At 37.4% G+C, this 22,453-nt stretch overlaps 1 protein-coding gene across 8 annotated transcripts in view; it reads right to left on the reverse strand.

Annotated features, from left to right (window-relative positions):
- The window catches only part of CDK14 (cyclin dependent kinase 14), a 613,351-nt gene that overhangs the window by 414,473 nt on the left and 176,425 nt on the right, over positions 1–22,453 (reverse strand). For all 8 annotated transcript variants that reach the window (XM_017536523.2, XM_037741317.1, XM_017536528.2 and 5 more), the window contains one exon: positions 13,460–13,554. In XM_017536523.2, the coding sequence (XP_017392012.1) occupies positions 13,460–13,554 (95 nt within the window). The remainder of the gene's footprint in view (positions 1–13,459; positions 13,555–22,453) is intronic.

Genomic DNA, 22,453 nt, shown 5'->3' on the forward strand with positions numbered 1-22,453 from the left:
ATTCTGTGAAGAAAATCAATGGCAGCTTGATGGGGATAGCACTGAATCTACACATTACTTTGGGCAGTATGGCCATTTTCATGATATTGATTCATCCTATCCATGAGCATGGAATGTTTTTCCATTTGTTTGTGTCCTCTCTTATTTCCTTGCGCAGTTGTTTCTAGTTCTCCTTGAAGAGGCCCTTCACATCCAACATAAATTGTATTCCTAGGTCTTTTATTCTCTTTGTAGCAATTGTGAATGAGCGTTCACTCATGATTGTGCTCTCTATTATTGAGTATAGGAATGCTTGCAATTTTTGCATATTGATTTTGTATCCTGAGACTGTGCTGAAGTTGCTTATCAGCTTAAGGAGATTGTGGGTTGAGATTATGGAGTTTTCTAAATATACACCCATGTCATCTGCAAACACAGACAATTTGACTTCCTCTCTTCCTATTTGAATACCCTTTATTTCTTTCTCTTTCCTAACTGCCCTGTCCAAAACTTCCAATGCTATGTTGAATAGGAGTGGTAACAGAGGGCATCCATGTCTTGCACCAGTTTTCAAAGGGAATTCTTCCAGCTTTTACCCATTCAGTATGATATTGGCTGTGGGTTTGTCACAAATAGCTCTTATTGCTGAGATATGTTCCATCAATACCTAGTTTATTGAGAGTTTTCCACATGAAAGGGTGTTGAATTTTGTCAAAGGCCTTTTCTGCAATTCCTCTAACCTTTTTTCAAGGTTCATAGCTTCCTTGCATTGGGTTAGGACTTGCTCCTTCAGCTTGAAGAAGTTTGTTATTACCCACCTTCTGAAGCCTACTTCGTCAGTTCTTCAAACTCATTCTCCATCCAGTTTTGTTCCCTTGCTGACAAGGAGCTGTGTTCTGGTTTTTGGAATTTTCAGCCTTTTTGCGCTGCTTTTTCCTCATCTTCGTGGATTTATCTACCTTTGGTCTTTAATGTTGGTGAGCTTTGGATGGAGTTTCTATGTGGGCATCCTTTTGGATGATGTTGATGCTATTTTTTTCTGTTTGTTAGTTTTCCTTCTAACAGGCCCCTCTGCTGTAGTTTGCTGGAGGTCCACTTTACAAAATTTGCCTGTATCACCAGCGGAGGCTGCAGAATGGCAAAGATTGCTGCCTGTTCCTTCCTCTGGAAGCTTCATCCCAGAGGGACACCTGCCAGATGCCAGCTGGAGCTCTCCTGTATGAGGTGTCTGTCTACCCCTGCTGGGAGGTGTCTCCCAATCAGGAGACACAGGGAGGGGTCAGGGACACACTTGAGGAGGCAGTCTGTCCCTTAGCAGAGCTCGAGCACTGTGCTGGGAGCTCCACTACTCTCTTCAGAGCCAGCAGGCAGGAACGTTTATGTTTGCTGAAGCTGCACCCACAGGCACCCCTTCCCCCAGGTGCTCTGTGCCAGGGAGGTGGGAGTTTGATCCATAAGCCCTGACTGAGGCTGCTGCCTTTCTTTCAGAGATGCCCTGCCTAGAGAGGAGGAATCTAGAGAGGCAGTCTGGCTACAGCAGCTTTGCTGAGCTGCGGTGGGCTCTGCCCAGTTCAATCTTCCTGGCAGCTTTGTTTACACTGTGAGGAAAAAACTGCCTACTCAAGCCTCAGTAATGGCAGATGCCCCTCCCCACACCAAGCTCGAGCATCCCAGGTTGATCTCAGACTGCTGTGCTGGCAGTGAGAATTTCAAGCCAGTTCATCTTAGCTTGCTGGGCTCTGTGGGGGTGGGATCTGCTGAGCTAGACCACTTGGCTTCTTGGCTTCAGCCCCTTTTCCAGGCAAGTGAACAGTTCTGTCTTACTGGTGCTCCAGGTGCCACTGAGGTAGGAAAGAAAACTACAGATAGCTCAATGTCTGCCCAAATAACAACCCAGTTTTGTGCTTGAAACCCAGGGCTCTGGTGGCATAGGCACCAAAGAAAATCTCCTGGTCTGTGGGTTGTGAAGACCATGGGAAAAGCATAGTGTCTGGGTCGGAGTGCATGGTTCCTCATGGCACAGTCCCTCATGACTTTCCTTGGCTAGGGGAGGGAGTTCCCTGACCCTTTGTGCTTCCTGGGTGAGGCAATGCCCCACCCTGCTTCAGCTCACCCTCCGTGAGCTGCACCCACTGTCTAACCAGTCTCAGTGAGATGAACTAGGTACCTCATTTGGAAATGCAGAAATCACCTGCCTTCTGCATTGATCTCACTGGGAGCTACAGACCAGAGCTGTTCCTATTCAGCTATCCTGCCCTTTCAAAGCTTTTCTTTCTTTTAAACATGTTTGTTAGTTTTGTATGTTGACATGAACAGGGTCAACCAGCCATTTTTCAGAATTAGGTAGCCAAGCTCATCATCAAGCAGCCTACCTGCATGGGAATATCAGTCAACTTCTCCCCAGTGTATGTGTTCCTACATAGATAAGAGATCCAAAAGAATCAAGAATAATTAAAAACTCTTTCTATTCCTCCTCAAGTTTCTAAACTATGCCTAATAGCAACTACTCCACAATCAAGAATTACACACACCAGCCAGGCATGATAACTCACATCTGTAATCCAAAAATTTGGGGAGGCCAAGGTGTGTGGATCACTTGAGCTCAGGACTTCGAGATCAGTCTGGGAAACATGGCAAAACACCGTCTCTATCAAAAAAATACAAAAATTAGCCGGGTGTGGTAGCACATGCCTGTAGTCCCAGCTAGTCAGGGGTGATGAGGCAGGAGAAATGCTTGAGCCTGAAAGGTGGAAGTTGCAGTGAGTCAAAATCACATGTACTACTGTACTCTAGCCTGGGTGACAGAGTGAGACCCTGTTTCAAAAAAAAGAAAAGAAAAGAATAGAATTACATAAACTTCTTGTTGGGGGAAATAAATATCCCTTTTTATATTGTTTTAAAAAGAACCAATAGGTAAAGGATAAATGACATATATCACAGGCAGAAAGAAAACACTCTCATGAATGCAATGCCAAGTTAGTGAGGTTTGACACTAGTGTTATAGATTGAACTATTCAAAAAGGTATGTTGAAGTTCTAACCCAAAGCATCTCAGAATGTGACTTTTGGAAATGGGCCTTTATGGAGGCAATCAAATCAAAACAAGGTCATTAGGGTCGATCCTAATCAAATATGACTCATGTCCTGACAGAAAGATAAAACTTGACCACGGAGACAGAGAGATGGACACATGGACACACACACACACACACACACACACACACAGGGAGAACGCCATGTGGAGATGAAGGCAGTGACTGGGGTGATGCACCTGCAAGCCATGAATGCCCAAGATTACCAGCACAACACCAGAAGTTAGGAGAGAGGCATGGAACAGATTCTCCCTAACAACCCTCAGAAGGAACCTACACTGTAGACACCTTGATTTCAGACTTCCAGCCTCTAGAACTGAGAAAATACATGTAGTTTAAGCCACCCAGATTATGGGACATTGTTATGGCAGCCCTAGCAAACTAATACAATGAGGCTTATGGTAAGATCCAAACATGACACCTGTAAACCAATATATATGTGTAAAATGCTCACAAACTGAAAATCAAAAGTATCTCTACAAATGCCAGGCAGCTTCACTGCAAGACAGTGAGGGCTGTTCTTGGGGAAGATGCTAAAGACTATGTTTAAAGATGGCAGTGGGGATACAGACATTTATGGGAGCATGGTAAGGAGTACTGGAACAGGGATCCCAACAATTAGTTGCCTCTTTAAATTATGTAGCACTATAAGGACACACCAAACTTAGCTCTCAAGTCCTGCTATGTGACAGGTAGCTGTTATTCTTCAGCCTGACTTAGCCACCTTAATGCGAGCAAAGCCAGGTAGCCTGTCATCTCTTAAAGCAGGTAAGTAGGCAATGGCTTTCATCTCCACCTGGAGGAAATTAAGTACTATATGTGACAAGGAGGCTTGAAACTGCTCAGAAATGCTAACAAGATAAATTAATGCCTACTAGAGTGAAAACTATCAACTGTCCAGAACCATCTTTCTCAAAGATTATAGGTACTTTTAAAGTCTTTCTTTTATTCAGGCATGATAAATTAAAAATTGTTCAACTATCTCCAAGATTTTGAAATAAATCTTCAAGTTAAAAATTTAATAGAGTTATTAACATATCTGGAGATCAGCTGAACACATCTTTAGTGGGTAGGAACTTCCAAGTGTTTGGTTTGTTTCCTTATAAAGAAATAATATTTGCTTCTGTTTGAGCCATAATTAAAGCAAGTCAGAGCTTATGTGAGAAGTATTTGGAATATTCAAGGACTACAACATCTTTCCAAGGTCTTGCATTATGGAAGCAGCTATGGTATACTGATTAGGTAAAGAATAGCTTCAAGCCACCAGATGGAAATGAACTAAACAAGGTTTCCCACTAACTACCTGCATAAACATGAGCAAGATGCTAAACCTCTCTAAGCACTAAGACTCCTGACTGTTCAAATGGAGTTGACAATAATGGCATTGTGAGGCACTGTGAGGAGTAAATGAGACAAAGAAATGTACTATATTAAATACAAAATAGTTGCTTAATAAAGGGTAGTTATCATGTTATTGGCACTAAATTTAGTACAAGTAATTTTCATATGGTAGAGTACTGCTATTTTTCTTTAGGAAATAATATTAAAATGTGGGACACAACCCCTGTTAAAAGTAACTCAACCTGAATTAAGTTCTGTATATGGTGTAAAGAAGGAGTACAGTTTCCCATTACTGGGTATATACCCAAAGAATTATAAATCATTCTACTATTAAGACAGATGCACATCTATGTTTATTGCAGCATTATTCACAATAGCAAAGACTTGGAACTGATCCAAATGCCTATCAATGATAGACTGGATAAAGAAAGTGTGGCATACATATGCCATGGAATACTATCCAGCCATAAAAAATAACAAAACCCCTATTTAAAGTAACTCAACCTGAGTTAATTTTTGTATAAAATGTAAAGAAGGAGTCCAGTTTCAGTTTTCTGCATATGGCTATCCAGCTTTTGTCAACACCATTTATTAAATAGGGAATCCTTTCCCCATTGCTTATTTTTGTCAGGTTTGTCAAAGATCAGATGGTTGTAGATGTGTGGTGTTACTTCTGAGGCCTCTGTTCTTTTCCATTGGTCTATATATCTGTTTTGATAACTCAAGACGGATTAAAGAGTTGAACATAAGACCTAAAACCATAAAAACCCTAAAAGGAAACCTAGGCAATACCATTCAGGACATAGGCATGGCCAAAAACTTCATGACTAAAACACCAAAAGCAATGGCAAAAAAAACCAAAATTGACCAATGGAACATAATTAAACCAAAGAGCTTCTGCACAGCAAAAGAAACTATCATCAGAAGGAACAGGGAACCTACAGAATGGGAGAAAATTTTTGCAATCTATCCATCTGACAAAGGGCTGATATCCAGAATCTACAATGAACTTAAACAAATTTACAGGAATAAAACAATCCTATCAAAAAGTGGGCAAAGGCTATGAACAGACACTTCTCAAAAGAAGACATTTATGTGGCCCAAAAAATATGAAAAAAAGAGCTCATCATCACTGGTCATTAGAGAAATGCAAATCAAAACCACAATGAGATAACATCTCATGGTAGTTAGGATGGCGATCATTTAAAAGTCAGGAAACAACAAGATGATGGAGAGGACGTGGAGTAATAGGAATGCTTTTACACTGTTGGAGGGAATATAAATTAGTTCAAACATTATGGAAGACAATATGGCGATTCCTTAAAGATCTAGAACCAGAAATACCATTTGACCCAGTAATCCCATTATTGGGTATATACCCAAAGGATCATAATTCATTCTACTGTAAAGACACATGTACACATATGTTTACTGCAGCACTGTTCACAATAGCAAAGAATTAGAACCAACCCAAATGTCCACCAATGACAGACTGGATAAAGAAAATGTGGCACATATATGGCATGGAATATTATGCAGCCATATAAAAGGATGAGTTCATGTCCTTCGCAGGGACATGGATGAAGCTGGAAACCATCATTCTCAGCAAACTAATACAAGAACAGAAAACCAAATACCACATGTTCTCACTCATAAGTGGGAGCTGAACAATGAGAGCACATGGACACAGGGAGGGGAATATCACACACCAGGGCCTGTTAGGGGGTGTGGGGCTAGGGGAGGGATAGCATTAGGAGAAATACCTAATGTAGATGACTGGTTGATGGGTGCAGCAAACCACCATGGCACGTGTATACCTATGTAACAAACTTGCACATTCTGCACATGTATCCCAGAACTTAAAGTATAATAAAATAATAATAATAATAACCATTTAGACCATTGCCTTGACATTCCAAAATTCTCAAGCAATATAATTATTAACAGCCCTCTGGATTTTGTTGTTTATTCCTTATCATGTTGACTGTTCATTTAAAAAAATCTTTTTAAGACTTTTTAAATAATTTCAACTTTCATTTTAGATTACATGGCTACATGTACAGGTTTATTATATTAGCATATTGCATGATGCTGTGGTTTGAGATATGAATGATCCTGTCATGGAGGTAGTAAGCATAGTACCTAAAAGTTTTTCGATCCTTTTCTCCCTTCCTCAGCAATCCCACTCAGCAGTCTTTAGTGTCTATTGTTCCCAACTTATGTCCATGTGTACCCAATGCTTAGCTGCCACTTATAAGTGAAAATATTCAATATTTGGTTTTTTGTTCCTGTGTTAATTCACTTAGGGTAATGGCCTCCAGCTGCATCCATGTTGCTGCAAAGAATAATTTCATTCTTTTTAATGGCTGTGTAATATTCCATGGTGTATGTGTACCAAATTTTCTTTATCCAGTTCACTACTGATGGGCATGTAGGTTGACTCCATAGCTTTGCTATTGTGAATAATGCTGTGATTAACATAAAAGTGCATGTGTCTTTTTGGTAGAACAATTTAGTTTCTTTTGGATGTATACTCAGTAATGAGATTGCTGGGATGAATGGTAGTTCCTGTTTTAAGTTCTTTGAGAAATCTCCAAACTGATTTCCACAGTAGCTCAACAAATTTACATTCTCACCAGCACTATACAAGCATTTCCTTTTCTACAGAGCCTTCCCAGCACCTGCTTTTGACTTTTAATAACAGCCTTTCTAACTGATATGAGATAGTATCTCATTGTGGTTTTGATTTGTATTTGTCTGATGATTAGTGATGCGGAGCATTTCTTCATATTTGTTGGCAACTTGAATGTCTTCTTTTGAGAAATGTCTGTTTCTGTTCACATATTTTGCTCACTTTTTAATGGGGTTATTCAGTTATTGCTTGCTAAATTATATAAGTTCCTCAGAGATTCCAGATATTAAATCTTTGTCAGATACAGTTTCTGAATATTTTTTCCCATTCTGTTTACTCTGTTGATAGTTTATTTTGCTGAGCAGAAGCTCTTCAATTAGGTCCCACTCAGCAATTTTGGTTTTTGTTGCAATTGCTTTTGTGAACTTGGTCATAAATCGTTTCCCAAGGCCAATGCTCAGATGATGTTTCCTAAATTTTCTTCTAGGATCCTCACAGTTTTGAGGTCTTATATTTAAATCTTCAATCCATCTTTATATATGGTGAAAGGGAGGGGTCCAGTGTCATTCTTCTGCATATGGACAGCCATCTACACAAGAAACATTTATTAAATAGGGAGTCCTTTCCCCATTACTTATTTTTGTCAACTTTGTCAAAGATCAGATGGTTGCAGGTGTGTGGCTTTATTTCTAGGTTCTCTATTCTGTTCCTTTGGTCTGTGTGTCTATTTTGTACAAGTACCATGCTACTTTGGTTACTGTAGCCTTATAATATAGTTTGAATTCAGATGGTGTGATACCTCTGACTTGGTTCTTTTCCCTTACGATTGCTTTGGATATTCAAGCTCTTGTTTTGGTTCCATATGAATATTAGAATACCTTTTTCTAATTCTGTAAATAACAACAGTAGTAGTTTGATAGGAATACCACTGCATCTATAGATTGCTTTGGGCAGCATGACCATTTTAACAACATTGATTCTTCCAATCCAAGAGCATGGAATGATTTCTTTCAGCAATGTTTTCCATTTGTTTGTGTCATCTATGATTTCTTTCAGCAATGTTTTACAGTACTCCTTGTGGCGATCTTTTACCTCTTTGGTTAGACATTTTCCTAGGTCTTTTAATTTTTTTGTGGCTATTGCAAATGAAATTGTATTCTCAATTTAATTCTGAGTTTGAATGTTGCTGGTGTATAGAAATGATGCTGGATTTTTTACACTGATTTTATATTCTGAAACTGTACTAAAGTCATTTATCAATTCCAGGAGCTTTTTGGCAGAGTCTTTAGGGTTTCCCAAGTATAGAATCATATTGTCAGCAAAGAAGGATAATTTGACTTCTATTCCTATTTAGATGCCTTTTATTTATTTCTCTTGTCTGGTTGCTCTGGCTAGGACTTCTGGTACTATGTTTTAATAGGAGTGGTGAGAGTGGGTATCCTTGTCTTTTTCCAGTTCTCTAGGAGAATGCTTCCAGCTGTTATCAGTTCAGTATGATATTGGCTATGGGTTTGTCATAGGTGGCTCTTACTCTTTTGAGCTATGTTCCTTCAATGCCTAGCTTATTGAGGGTTTTTAGCATGAAGGGATGCTGGATTTTTATCAAAGGCTTTTAGCAAACCAATTGAAATGATCAAATGGTTTTTGTTCTTAATTCTGTTGTGCGGTGAAACACATGTATTGATTGTGAATTCTGAACCATCCTTGCATCCCAGGAATGAAGGCTACTTGATTGTGGTGAATTAGCTTTTTGATGCATTGCTGGATTCAGTTTGCTGGCATTTTGTTGAGGCTTTTTGTGTCTATTTTTGTCAGGCATATTGGCTTGTAGTTTTCTTTTCCCAGTTTCTTTCTCAGTTGTTCATATCAGGATGATGCTGGCTACATCATCCTCAATAATAGGGCAGTAACCATCCTCCTCAATTTTTTGCAATAGTTTCAGTAGAATTGGTACCAGCTCTTCTCTCAACTTCTGGTAGAACTTGGCTATGAATCAATCTAGTCCTGGGCTTCTTTTTTTTGGTTGGTAGGTTTTTACTACTAATTCAATTGTGGAATTCGATATTGGTCTGTTCAGAGTTTCCATTTCTTCCTGATTTAATCTTGGGAGGTTATGTGTTCTAGAAATTTACCTATTTCCTCTAGGTTTCTACCTTGTATACACAGAGTTCTTTCTAATGGTCTCTGACAATCTTTTGTATTTCGATGAGATCAGTTGTAATGTCACCTTTGTCATTTTTTATTGTGCTAATTTGGATGTTCTCTCTTCCTTTGTTAATCAATTAGTGCTCTATTGATCTTTATTCTTTCAAAGAAGCAACTTTGGGTTTCATTAATTTTTTAAGAGACTTTTAGGTTTCAATTCCAGTCAGTTCTGCTCTGATTTTGGTTATGTCTTTTTTTCTGCTAGCTTTGGGGTTAGGTTGTTCTTTTTTTTCTAGTTCCTCTGGATGTGATGTTAGTTAATTTAAGATATAACTTTTTTAGGTAGCCATTTAATGCTGTAAACTTTCCTCTTTACACTGCTTTTGCTGTATCCCAGAGATTTTGGTCTGGTTTCTCTGTTTTCATTTATTTCTAAGAATTTTTTGACTTCTGCTTTAATTTCGTTATTTAACCAAAAATCATTCAGGAGTAAGTTGTTTAATTTCCATGTAATTGTGAAGTTTGGGGAAATCTTCTTGGTATTGATTCCTATTTTTATTCCACTGTGGTCTAAGAGTATGGATGGTATTTGATTTTTTTGAATTGAGACTTGCTTTATGACCGAACATGTGGTCGTCTGTCCTACATGCAAATGAAAAGAATGTATATTCTGTGGTTGACAGGTGGAGTAGTCTGTAGATGTCTATTAAGTCCAGTTCCCAAACTCTCCTGGCTTGTAAGGTTTCTTTTTGAGAAGTCAGCTGTTAGCTTAACGGTGTTTCCTTTATATGTGATCTTGCCTTTTTCTCTAACTGTCTGTAACACTTTTTCTTCAGCATTGACCTCAGACATTCTGGTGAGTATGTCTTGATGATGTTCATTTTATATAGTATCTCACAGATGTTCTCGAGATTTTTTTTTTTTTGGAGACAGAGTTTCACTCTTGTTACCCAGGCTGGAGTGCAATGGCGCGATCTCGGCTCACCGCAACCTCCGCCTCCTGGGTTCAGGCAATTCTCCTGACTCAGCCTCCCGAGTAGCTGGGATTACAGGCACGCGCCACCATGCCCAGCTGATTTTTTGTAGTTTTAGTAGAGACAGGGTTTCACCATGTTGACCAGGATGGTCTCGATCTCTTGACCTCGTGATCCACCCGCCTCGGCCTCCCAAGGTGCCGGGATTACAGGCGTGAGCCACCGCGCCCAGCCTCTTGAGATTTTTTTAATCTGGATATCTATTTCTCTAGCAAGATTAGATTTTTCTGGGATTATTCCTTCAAATATGTTTTCCGGGTTATTTACTTTTTCTCTATCTCACTCAGGAATGCCAATAATTTGTAGGTTTGATCACTTTTCATTATCTCATATTTCTCAAAGACTTTGTTCATTTAAAAAAAATTTTATTATTTTTGCCTGTCTGGGTTAGTTAGATTGGTCTTCAGTCTCTGAAATTATTTCTTCTGCTTGTTCTAAGCTATTGATAAAGCTTTCAACTGTTTTGTTTTGTTTTGTTTTTTTGGAGACAGTCTTACTCTGTTGTCCAGGCTGGAGTGCAGTGGTGTGATCTCAGCTCACAGCAACGTCTGCCTCCCGGGTTCAAGTGATTCTCATGCCTCAGCCTCTGGAGTAGCTGAGATTATAGGCATGCACCACCACACCCAGCTAATTTTATATTTTTAGTAGAAACAGGGTTTCACCATGTGGTGCAGGCTGGTCTTGAACTCCTGACCTCAGATGATCCGCCTGCCTTGGTCTCCCAAAGTGCTGGGATTACAGGCATGAGCCACCACACCCAGCCTCAACTGTATAGAAATTCCTTAAGAGAGCTTTTCAATTCCAAATGCTCTGACTGATTTTTTTTTATGATGCTTATCTCTTCCTTCATTTCCTGGATTGATTTAGAAGTTTCTTTGTGTAGATTTTTAATCATATCTTGGATCTCACTGAACTTTCTTGTAATCCATGCTTTGAATTTTTTATCTGTCATTTCTGAGTTTCCATTTTGGTCAGGAATTATTTCTGGAGAGTTAGTGTAATCCTTCAATGGTGTCATAACATTCAGAATTCTTGTGCTGGTTCCTTCTCATCTGGAGATGTTGGTACTATAATTTTTGTAATTATTTTTGTACAGATTGGATTTTTTCTTTTTCTTTCTTTCTCTGTAATATTATTGGGATTTTTTCTTTCCCTTTCCCTTCTCCATACTCCCTATGTGTTGTGACTGCAGAGAATGCTGGGTAGGATCTTTTGGCTTTGCTTCTATAGGCCTCTGCACTTCCATCAGCAGCTTTTATATAGGGCTGTTTGGCTGGACCTATAGCCAGTAGATGGCACTTACGAATAAGAGCCTACTACAGCCAATGTGGCTGGATATATACTTGATCCTTATTTATGGGGAGATGCTCTCTGTTGCATTAGGCAATAGGCTGATCTGTTGAGTCCATAGTGTTCTGAGTTCCTTTCTCAGTCCTGGAGGGCAGGAGGCAAGATGGTCATTCCCTGATGGCAGACACAAGCATGAGTAATGAGGGAGAATCCAGTGGAAAGCCACCAAGCACCCAGAGGTATGCATAGCATGAAGATGGGAAACATCCTCAGCCCCAAGTCTCTGTACAGGAAGTGGAGGCAGCCTAAACTTCTAATCCAGGAGTGTAAGTGCTCCAGATCTCTGGAGATTTGCCTAGGCATACAGCAGAGAGGATCCTGCCACACCAGAGTTATTGTGTAGAAAGGCTGAGGCAGCTTAGGCTGACATTCCAGGTGAACCAGTGCTCCAAATGCCTGGAGATCTGCCTGGGTGTGGAATGGAGAGGGCTCTCTGCACCATTTTTGCAAACCTTTTTTTACAACTCTCGAAATTAATATTACTACTTTTGACTTAATGGTATTTTGCATTACACATCTTTCTTTATAAAAAATACATCTTTATCTTCTAAACTTAAGAAACATGAACAAACAGGTGTAAGACCACACTTCTGAAAATCCTAAGATAATGTAAATTAGCACATAATCAAAATTTCCAACTATGTCTTTGGAATGATCCTTCGGAGAATTTTTCTCTTCTACATCTTCTTATTTAATTACTTAGGTTACAATGTCCTAACCAGGTTTGGTGCAGTGGCTCACACCTGTAATCACAACATGTTAGGTGGCCGAGGCCAGAGGATGACTTAAGCCCAGGAGTTTAAGAACAGCCTGGACTACACAGAGAAATTCCGTTTCTAATTTTTTTTTTTTTTTTAACATAGCCAGACATGATAGCATGTGCTTGTAGTCCCAGCTACTCAGGAGGCTGAGGCAGGAGAACTGTTTGAGCCCAGGAGATTGAGGCTGCAATGAGCTGTTATCAAGCCACTGTACTCCAGCCTGGGCAACAGGGCCAAATGCTGTTGCAAGGGGAAAAAAAGAAAAAAAACAAAGTCCTATCCTCTATAAAGATTTTAAAAAGAGATAACAACAGGGATGGCATAGAAAATTATTTTGCAACAACATTTGGTAAAGTTATAAAGGTAAAACAAAGCTTGTGAGTTCTGTGGTTGTTGCAGAGATAGCATTAAGTTATCTACAACTTAGATAAGTTATTACATGCCACTAAATACAATAACTCTCTGTCCTTGATCAATAAGGGAGAGGAAGGAGGGCCATCAGAAACACATGAGCACAAGCTGTTTAAGAATCAAAATCTGTGCCCTGACCCCCAGATAGCAATGGAGAGAAAGAAGGAAAGTAGGAGAGAGTTATTTCTCTATATGAAAATATACATATAGAGATGTATGTATGATGCCAAAGCAGACAGGAAGAAAGAAAAAGAAAAGTTTGCCATTTTTTTTTTTATTTCTTAACTAAGAAATTCCTGAAAGATGGAGTAAAAGCTTAATTTAAAAAGACCCCAAGAATGGCCAATACATTTGGCTTTGTCAAACAAATATTCCTATTGTCAACACTAAATCTCTATGAGAAATTAATCATATAATTCACCTGGAAATGAATTCTCCTTAGAGAGTTCCAACTCCTTTGAAAGAAAGAGACAACAATGTTGTGGGGAGGAGTGTTAAATGGAAAAATAAATTGAACAGTCTGAAAAACTGTTTCCTAGCAGCATATACCAATTCCAATGAGTTTTACACACTTTTCAAAAATAAAAATAAAAAACACCCCGAGGGAGGGAAACCTATTGTATGTTAAGTAAGAATTATTTAAATAAAATGCTATTTAATAATAAGAGATCAGAAACACTGTACATATGAAATATTCCAAAAATAATTAACTTACTTGCTTTTCCCTTTGTATACTGTAGCATAAGATCCTTCCCCTAGCTTTTCCAGTTTTTCGTATGAGTCAGCTTTTCCAAATTTGGGACTTGTTGGCTAAAAATGAAGCACAGGGTAAACAAAACATATTGCATCAAATTAATTAACAACAAATATCCTGATTTTGCTGATATTGTACAGATTCTCTCTCACTTTTTAAATAACTATTTTTTCTGGCATACTTTTATTTTTTTGAGACAGAGACTCATTCTGTCACTAGGTTAGAGTGCAGTGGCACTATCTCAGCTCACTCCAACCTCTGCCTCCCAAGTTCAAGCTATTCTCCTGACTCAGCCTCCCGAGTAGCTGGGATTGCAGGCATGCACCACCCATGTCCAGATAATGTTTGTATTTTTAGTACAGACGGTGTTTCACCATGTTGTCCAGGGTGGTCTCGATCTTCTGACCTCATGATCTGCCCTCCTCGGCCTCCCAAAGTGCTGGGGTTACAAGGCATGAGCCACCGCACCTGGCCCATATTTATTTTTCAAAACAACAGAATACACAAGGTACAAAACTCAAAAAAAAAAATGTAAATAAACACAATGTAGGATGAAATTATTCCCATAATCTAATCAGGGAACCACTGTTAACATTCTGATATCTGTTCTTCCAGTGCTATCTGTAAGCTGATGATTGCTGTTTTACATGAATGAAATTGTACTATATCTACTGTTTTTTAACCTGCCCCTCCCTTTTTTATTCAATAAATTATGAACACCTTACATGTTATTTATTATATCATCTTCTAATTAGGAGCTGGCAAACTGTGGCCCATGGGTCAAATCAAGCCCACCACCTGTTTTTGTACATCCCGTAAGTTTAGAATAGTTTTTACCTTTTACTCCTCTGATACCTTTTAGTGATAATTCCTAGAGAATCAGAAGATGTATCACTCAGCTATCACTAATTAATACAAAATGGAACTAGTTTCTGTATACATAAATCAATCCTTAAGGTATAGCCGCCTTAAGGTATAGCCAAAATAACTCTTCCTTAAGACAGGTCACATCCCATCAGGACTAAAAAAATGCTAAGAGTGAGTGACCTCATCACTCTTGCTGTGCTCAACTCCCACCCCAGCATTAACTGTGGAGAAACAAAAGTGGAGTGTCGTCCTCTATGGTGGAGAAGCATTCACTTTCTATTTTAGTAAGAAATGATCTACTATTATACTGTTGCTATTACTTAAAAGGGTAATATCAAAGCATATTAGAAAATGATAATTATATAAGAAATGAAAACTCTTATTAAATAGATTATCTGATCCCAATATAAATATATATAATTCATAAAAAGTTTCTAATATTTGTGGTACTTCATAAATAACCAACTTTAGAAGTTTAGAACTTGTATTCTAGAAGTTGGGCTTGAACACTACTTTTGAGTGTACTCTTGTACCACTTACCAAAAACACACAACATGTGGGCAATGATTCTGACTCGCACTATTTTTACGGATTTTATGTGGCCAGTTGAACACGTTTCTTACCTCCTTCCCATCCAAAATACCCCATTGTGACTGAAAAGTTATTTTTCAAAAACAAAAAAGAGTGCCAATATCTAATCAGAAATTTGAAGAATTCTGAAAGAAGATAACTAAAATAAAAACTTAAGAGAAAAGCCTGACTATTCAATAAAAAGAGGAGAAGACTATTCAATAAAAGAAGCAAGAACCTCTAGGTGAACATGAGACTAATCAACACATAAACAGTTGAGACTGCAGTGTCCTCCCAAGCAAGCTGCAGAGGCATCTGCACAGGAGACGGCTTAGAATGCAATATTTGAGCAGAGTAAGGACTCAAGTAGCCAATATTGAGAGAAAAAGCAATGACTCCTAACCCCCAGGCTGTAATCTCTTTCACACAATCAGTAGAGACAATTTACAGAAAATAAAATAAGCTGACAGTGATTCTCAAATACAAATATGAGTATACAACCAAATATCACAAAGCATTTTAGGAAAAGCAACATCCTGAAAAAGAAGGATAAAATTCAGTGGGCAGAGAATCTAACACCTTGGAAGGCAAGTTGACACTCCAAAGGCAAGAATAATTTTAAACATAAAGATTAAATTAATGCCACAGAGATTGTAGAAAACAGTTACATAGTCAAATTTTCTACTACCCCAATTCACCTGTAAATAGTCTAAAGGCTCAATGGTTGAAGTCAACCCACTACACATAAACTTCAATGAGATTGCTTCCTCATTCTGTGTAATGAAAAAGAACTTAATTCATGTGTGGAACCAAATAAATTTTTGCAAAATCTAAAGTCTGATCTTTACAGGTATACATAGCGCACGGTAGCCTAAAGCAACACAGACTGAGGAGATATTATCAGGCAACTTCTGTTGCTCATCATTAATATTAAGAAAAAAATAAGCAAACAAGTTCATATCTGAGAGTCACAACTATTAATCCAGCCTATCTCTAGACAGTGGCCCCTTCAAAGGAAGAATGACTGTGCCAAATGCTGAGAGAACTGCTGGAAAATTAGTAAGTGCTTGCTGCAAGAAAGCTTCTAAGGTCAAGTACTCAATCTGCCACAGCTGGACACCATAGTAACCCATTCCCTGACCAAGCATTCAATGTGGGGTCAATTCCTCCTCAAGCTCCATGATTACTAATTTTATAATGAAATATAGACCAAAAATAGGATTCCTGCCTTCACAAAATCAGAGCTCCCAGAGCTACATAACACTGTTGGCATCATCTACTCTAATATAAATGTGTAAAAACGAAAACCTCCCAGAAATACCAATTTGCCCAAGACCATACACTGAATTTCAATTAAATATTTTTCCTTAAAGCAAAGCCATCTAAGTAATCTGCTCCCATTTAGCACTCAGTTGAGAAAACAAAAGTAGCAGCACAAATTTTGCTAGCATTCAGTATAGGAAAACAAAACTACCAACACAAATTAACAGTGTTTAAAGAAAATATCTTAACCAAATAAAAAGCATTTATTTTATACATATGTATGATTTGCTAGAAGTGTCATAACCAAACACAGACTGGGTGACTTCAACAACAAAAAAAATTTTTTTCACAGTTCTGGAAGCTAGAAGTCCAAGATCAAGGTTTTGGCAGTTTGTTTCTCCTGAGTCCTCTCTCCTTGGCTTGCAGATGGCCACTTTCTCCTGTGTCCTCACATGGCTTTCCCTCTGGTTGACTGGATCCCTGGTGTCTCTACACTACTTATAAGGACACCAGTCATATTATATAGGGTCACACTTAATGACCTAATTTTAATTTAGTCACCTCTTTAAAAAAAAAAAACGTATCTTCAAATACGGTTACATTTTGAGGTACCTTGAGGGCTGGGACTTCAACATAGGAATTTTAAGGGAACACCATTCAGCCCATAACTCTTTCTCTCTCTCTCTCTCTCTCTCTCTCTATATATATATATATATATATATATATATATATATATATATATATACATACATATATACACACACACAGACACACACACACACACATACATATATATATATGAAGGACAAAGCTAGTTCAAAAATTAATATAGAAAGGACAGGAAGGAAAAAAAGAAAGGAAGGGAGGGTATAAGATGTTTTTCTAGGAATTTAACTCAGTTCCATGTAATTTAAACTATGATTACAATGATGAGCTCTTTAAGTATTACATTCATTTAGGACCACCTATTTTTTTATTCAAGAAATTTGTAAGATACAAACCATGTGTTGAGTTAAATCAAGTAAAATTTAATGGAAAATTACATTCAAAGTCGCCTGACTAGTCCTGTGTGGGTTATGTTCTCATGCATTTTTCATCACCAGGAAACAGCTTGAGAATGTCACACTTTACCATCACCCTCCTGAGCCCAAGTTTTAAATAGAAATTTTAAAACCTATATTAAACTTCGGTATAAAATGATCTTCAATGGGGAAAATATTGTGTTCACAGTTCCACTCTAAATTATTTAAAATCAGAATGAGAGGTCTGTGTGTTTGCTTTTGTGCTCCTTCAAGAATGAATCCAGTCTAACTTAAAGAAAAATCTACCAGCAGAAAATTACCTTTTTATTCTTATTAGGAGACAAACTGCTAATGACTACTTAGAGTAAGTATAAAACATAGTCACCACTTGGCAAGAGAATAGAAAGCCAAAATTGTCTCTTTCTGGAAAGGCACAAATAATTTTCTAAAAATGATATATTCTACATAGATAACTTTGTATAAAAGAGTTAATGTAATTGTTTTTAAGGCATAGACCATATTAAACTTACTACTTGAAGAAACTGAACTGAGGAAATTAGAAAAATAAGCACATTTTTAAAATAAAATATTATCCATTCATTTAGAAGAAAGATTTAGTAAAGAAAGATGCTAATGGTACAAAGTAGACTATTACATTAAATGGATTTAGGTGCATTAATTGCTATGGTTGTATTCTACATTCTGTTAACACTATAATGGCAGAAAATTAATATTTTGCCACATTTGGTAGTAAAACAATCAATATTATTTGCCCTGTGAAACTGATAGGTAGACATTGTGGAAATACTCTGTAACTTACGAATCAATGGTGCTGACTTCACAGGAAGAATCAAAGGCTCTCTAAAAGCTTTCCTAGTCTATAAAAGAATAGGCCTGTGGAGTTGGATGCATCTAAGAGACAGTCTCAGCTTTGAGAATTAGATTCTTATAAAGTGAGTCTTTAAAGAGGTCAACAATAAAATTATAAAGCGAGTCTTTAAAGACGCCGATAATAAAATTCTTCCTATCAAATGAGTAAAAGATTAACTCAGAAGGAGAGGGTTTTTTTAATAATTAAAGTTGAGGCCTTTCATTTGTCTTTTTTTCCTTGCAATTTTATTAAATCATCACATTTAAATAAATGTGATGGAGAAAACCAAGGTGTAGTCAACCTTAAACATTATCTTTGGCTCTTTGATGTCAGATATGTGGATGAATGAGAAACAGCTTTATGGGACAACTATTCTCTGCTTATCACGTCCCCACTTAGAGTGTAGCTTGAGATATCACTTTTGAGACATGGAAATACAGAGGGCTAATCAACAATTTCTAACAGACACTAACTACATAGAGATGTGAAATTTAATGAGATGATGTTAATACATTTTTTTAAACCAAATTAAAGTATAGAGAATCATCAATTGTCTGGATCAGTGGAGGGGAACATGGACATGGATACTGAAAAGTGCATATAATGTTCCAGCTGAACAATGTTTGTCACCCTGCCATAAAGGTGTTCTTGGCCCTTGACAGCTCTAGTTCATTGTTTGCGTGATAATAATAACAACTACTAACTAATATCAAGTGATTATTTACCAGACCTTAAGCTAATCTTAATCTCTATAATACCTAAACTTAATCTCTATAATACCACCATGAGGTTGGTTCTATTACTATCCCCATTTGAACATGAATAATTTACATACTGGAAAAATAAAGTAACTCATCTGAAATCCTCTAGTTACTGGCAGAACTAGAATTCAAATCAAGATGATCAGAATTGAGAATGCTTTTCTTTGTTATTATACTGGTGGAATATTCCCACAGAGTTCTAACTCCTACCTACATGGAGAAAATATTAAAACATGTTTCAGTCTGTCTTCTATTGAAAACCACTCCCAGAAGCAAGGATGGGTGTCTGAATTGCATTTTTATAAACTTCATGAGTATATCTTAGTGTTGACTGTAATGATACCCTGATATCCAGTAAGAATGTGTATAGCTTCATACTGACTTCATTGAAAAGTGATTTTAACCCTCACACATAACCCCTTGCTTAAGATTGTTGAGTTCTCCCTGAATTGAGGAAAACCACAATGGAGAATCACTTCTCTACTACATTATACTGTAATTGTGAGAGTGGCTGTGAGGGTGAGAGAGGAAAGATTCAATCAGAACCACGTGACCCCATTAAACAAGGATTTTTCTTTTGCCTCTGCCCTCCAGAACAAGCTTTATCATCCAGTACTGATAGCCCTATTACAGCCACACTAAGGTAATGCATCACTGACAGGCAACTCAGTTATAAAATAGATCAAGGTACTGGACAGAGGTATGGATCCAAACACCATACACAGTAACAACCTGACAAGGGGGCTTGGTTCTACCTGGGAATTTTCCACTCCCAGAAGAGAATATAATACCAAGATGAGACACCCACCACACCCCAAGAACAAGTATCTAAAAACTGAAGTGAAACTCTCATTTGCAGGTTTGTACCCTCCTCCCACATCTCCAGATTAGGCCTGCCTATCATGGGATATAGATTTTTGTGGTGATGAAAGAGGTAAATTTGGAGCAATTTGTGGAATATAGAGAGGACCTTAAACTAAATATGAGTTTCTGAAAATATGCTGTCTTTAAGCTCAGCTTATGACAGCACAACTCAATGAAATCCCTTCTAAACTGGTCTGGCAAGACAGAAAATCTCCCATAGTACTCCCAAGAACAGTAACTACTAAGGAGCACAGCTCGGTTAGGGGAGGTGGCAGGAATAGAGGAGGGAAGTTTTGTCATATCAGTGACAGTATTAAACACTACATAGAGACTAGTCCTATGAAAAGTGGGTACTCAATATATGCCCGAAATAAATATACAAACTTGTCTAACATCCTCTTAAAATATACTATTATTAAAAAGAAATCACATTCTTTATATTTTGTCTAACTTTTAAAGTCCACTATCTGAAAGAAGAAAAAACAATCAGCAAGTTTACATTATCATGATAGCCACTGAGGTCAAGGCATTCTTGGTTCCTTGATTTCAGTCAAGGCTCCTAACATGCAATAGCCTGTCTGTGAAGAGCATATAGCCGTATACAGTTGGGAAGGCATGGTATTTTAAAATAGTTTCTACCACAGTATTTACAAGAAACAATGCTTTCCTCATTAAAACAGCAGCTGTAATGCCACACTTCTATCACCTTCCCCTTCCTTTTCAGCTCTATTCTTGGATCCTATAAAAGATAACTAATATTTTAAAAGACATAATGATAAAATAAAGGTATGATGTTAATCCTGGTGACCCTTAAAGAAAAAGAGTCTTCCTTTGATGCTTATCAGCCATAGTTACATCCTCTAAGCATCGTTGAAAATAACACCTGTGTCTATAATGCTCCCTTGCTTTCCCATGGCTATGAACTGATCAAACCTTTACACTGCTGCAGAGTATGTAAAATGGTGTTACGTAAGAAGTGTCACTGTCTCCATTTTCTGCCCAATTCAGAATCCAGTGGAAATTAATCTTTCCACCAAAAAAAAAAAAAAAAAAAAAAAAAAACCTGTAATAAAGTACTCCTTCTTATCATAACAGGGGAGAGAACAAAAAGGCAGCAGACATAAAGGACTCAAAAACAAAAAAAAAGAATATTATAGCATCCTGCTAAAAGATAAAACCATTTCCAGCTTGATAAGGTAAGAGCAAAGACATTTTTCCAGGGCACATGGAAGGGAAGCAAAAATTCCTAAAATGAAAAGAAAGCAAAGCAGTTCCTACACAAAGTAATATAAATTTCCTAGTATATATTTAAAATAAGTCATCCCAGAGTGAACCAGAAAAGGGTAAGCCCAAGAGGATCTAAAGAAAGTTAAAAATACAATAGAGAAACAGAGGAAATTTCCAGTAAAACTTGATGGCTTGAACACATGAATTCATCTCTCCCCTTTACCAATTCATACCAAAACAATAGTAAAATTAAAATCCATAAAGGCAATGAAAATGAGTGAAGACAAGACAGAGACAAGATAGAAATAAAAATGTGAAGACAGGAGACAAACGGATGAGAGGTCACATTGCCCAGGACAAGTGAAATGAAAAACCCTGATACCTACATGATCCAAAGCATAAGCTAGCAAGAAATAAGTCAATTCATACTTCAAAATCCCAAAAATACTCAAGAATTTGTAGCTGAAGTTCAAAGTGGGGATATAAATGATATGGTTAGTTGGAGTACATTTAAAGAGGAGGTTTTTGCCCCTAGTCTCCCTTGGCCAGCCACCTACCCCTTCCTAGTCCCACCAGAGATTTATTCTCTGAAGTGGTTGAATCAGAGTATTTGACTGGGGCTTGGATACCAGGCAGAGTGGATATCATATTCAAGAGTCATAATGAATGGGAAATAAAAATCGTAAGAAAGTCTGCATAGAGAACCGAAGGCTCCTCAGTCCCTTCTTGATCGTCTCAGAATAGTGACAGCTAGGTTTATATATCCTAAAAAATAAACTGGGTAAGTTCATTTTGGGAGAACTACCCAATAACAAAAAAATAATAATAAATAAAGAGATAGCAACATTTGAGAGTACTAAAATAAGATGACTAGGTCTTCACCAAGAGTCCCTAAGCTGAAGCCCACCAATTAATAAGCCACCCAGGCACAAAGCTTCCAATCAACTTTTGAGTACATTACTCATAACATAAACTGAAAGCCAACAGTTTTTCTCCAAGAGGCATGACACAGACCCACCAAAAATCTCAACAGGTAAGGCACAGACCAAAACAAATAAACAGAAACGAGAAACTCAAAGGAAATCCAGAAATAATTCAGAGAATATGTAAAAGGGGAAAAAAATTCCCCAAGCTATATTTAGTATCCTCAGAAAGATATGAAGTGATATATTATTCACTGAAATAGAACAGAATAATTTTTAAAAGAGCATTCAAAGAATAAGAAAAAGTTCATGGAAATAACTGTTAGTATAATTAAAAGTACAATTGAAGGGTTAAAAATTAAAGTGAAAAAAAAAAACAATGTAGAAAAAACAGATTTAAAATAACAGGGAAAATATAGCTAACTAGAAGATCAATCCAATAACGCCAACATCCATCTAATAAAAATGTTCTTTTAAATGAGAGAGATTAAAAGAAAAAATTAAATATATAAGAAAACTTGTTGAAACTGAAAAAAATTAACTTGAAAATTAAAAACATCCATTGAATACCAAGAAGAAGGATGACA

This window comes from Cebus imitator, unplaced genomic scaffold (genome assembly GCF_001604975.1).
Source record: "Cebus imitator isolate Cc_AM_T3 unplaced genomic scaffold, Cebus_imitator-1.0 Scaffold98, whole genome shotgun sequence".
Lineage (NCBI taxonomy): Eukaryota > Metazoa > Chordata > Mammalia > Primates > Cebidae > Cebus > Cebus imitator.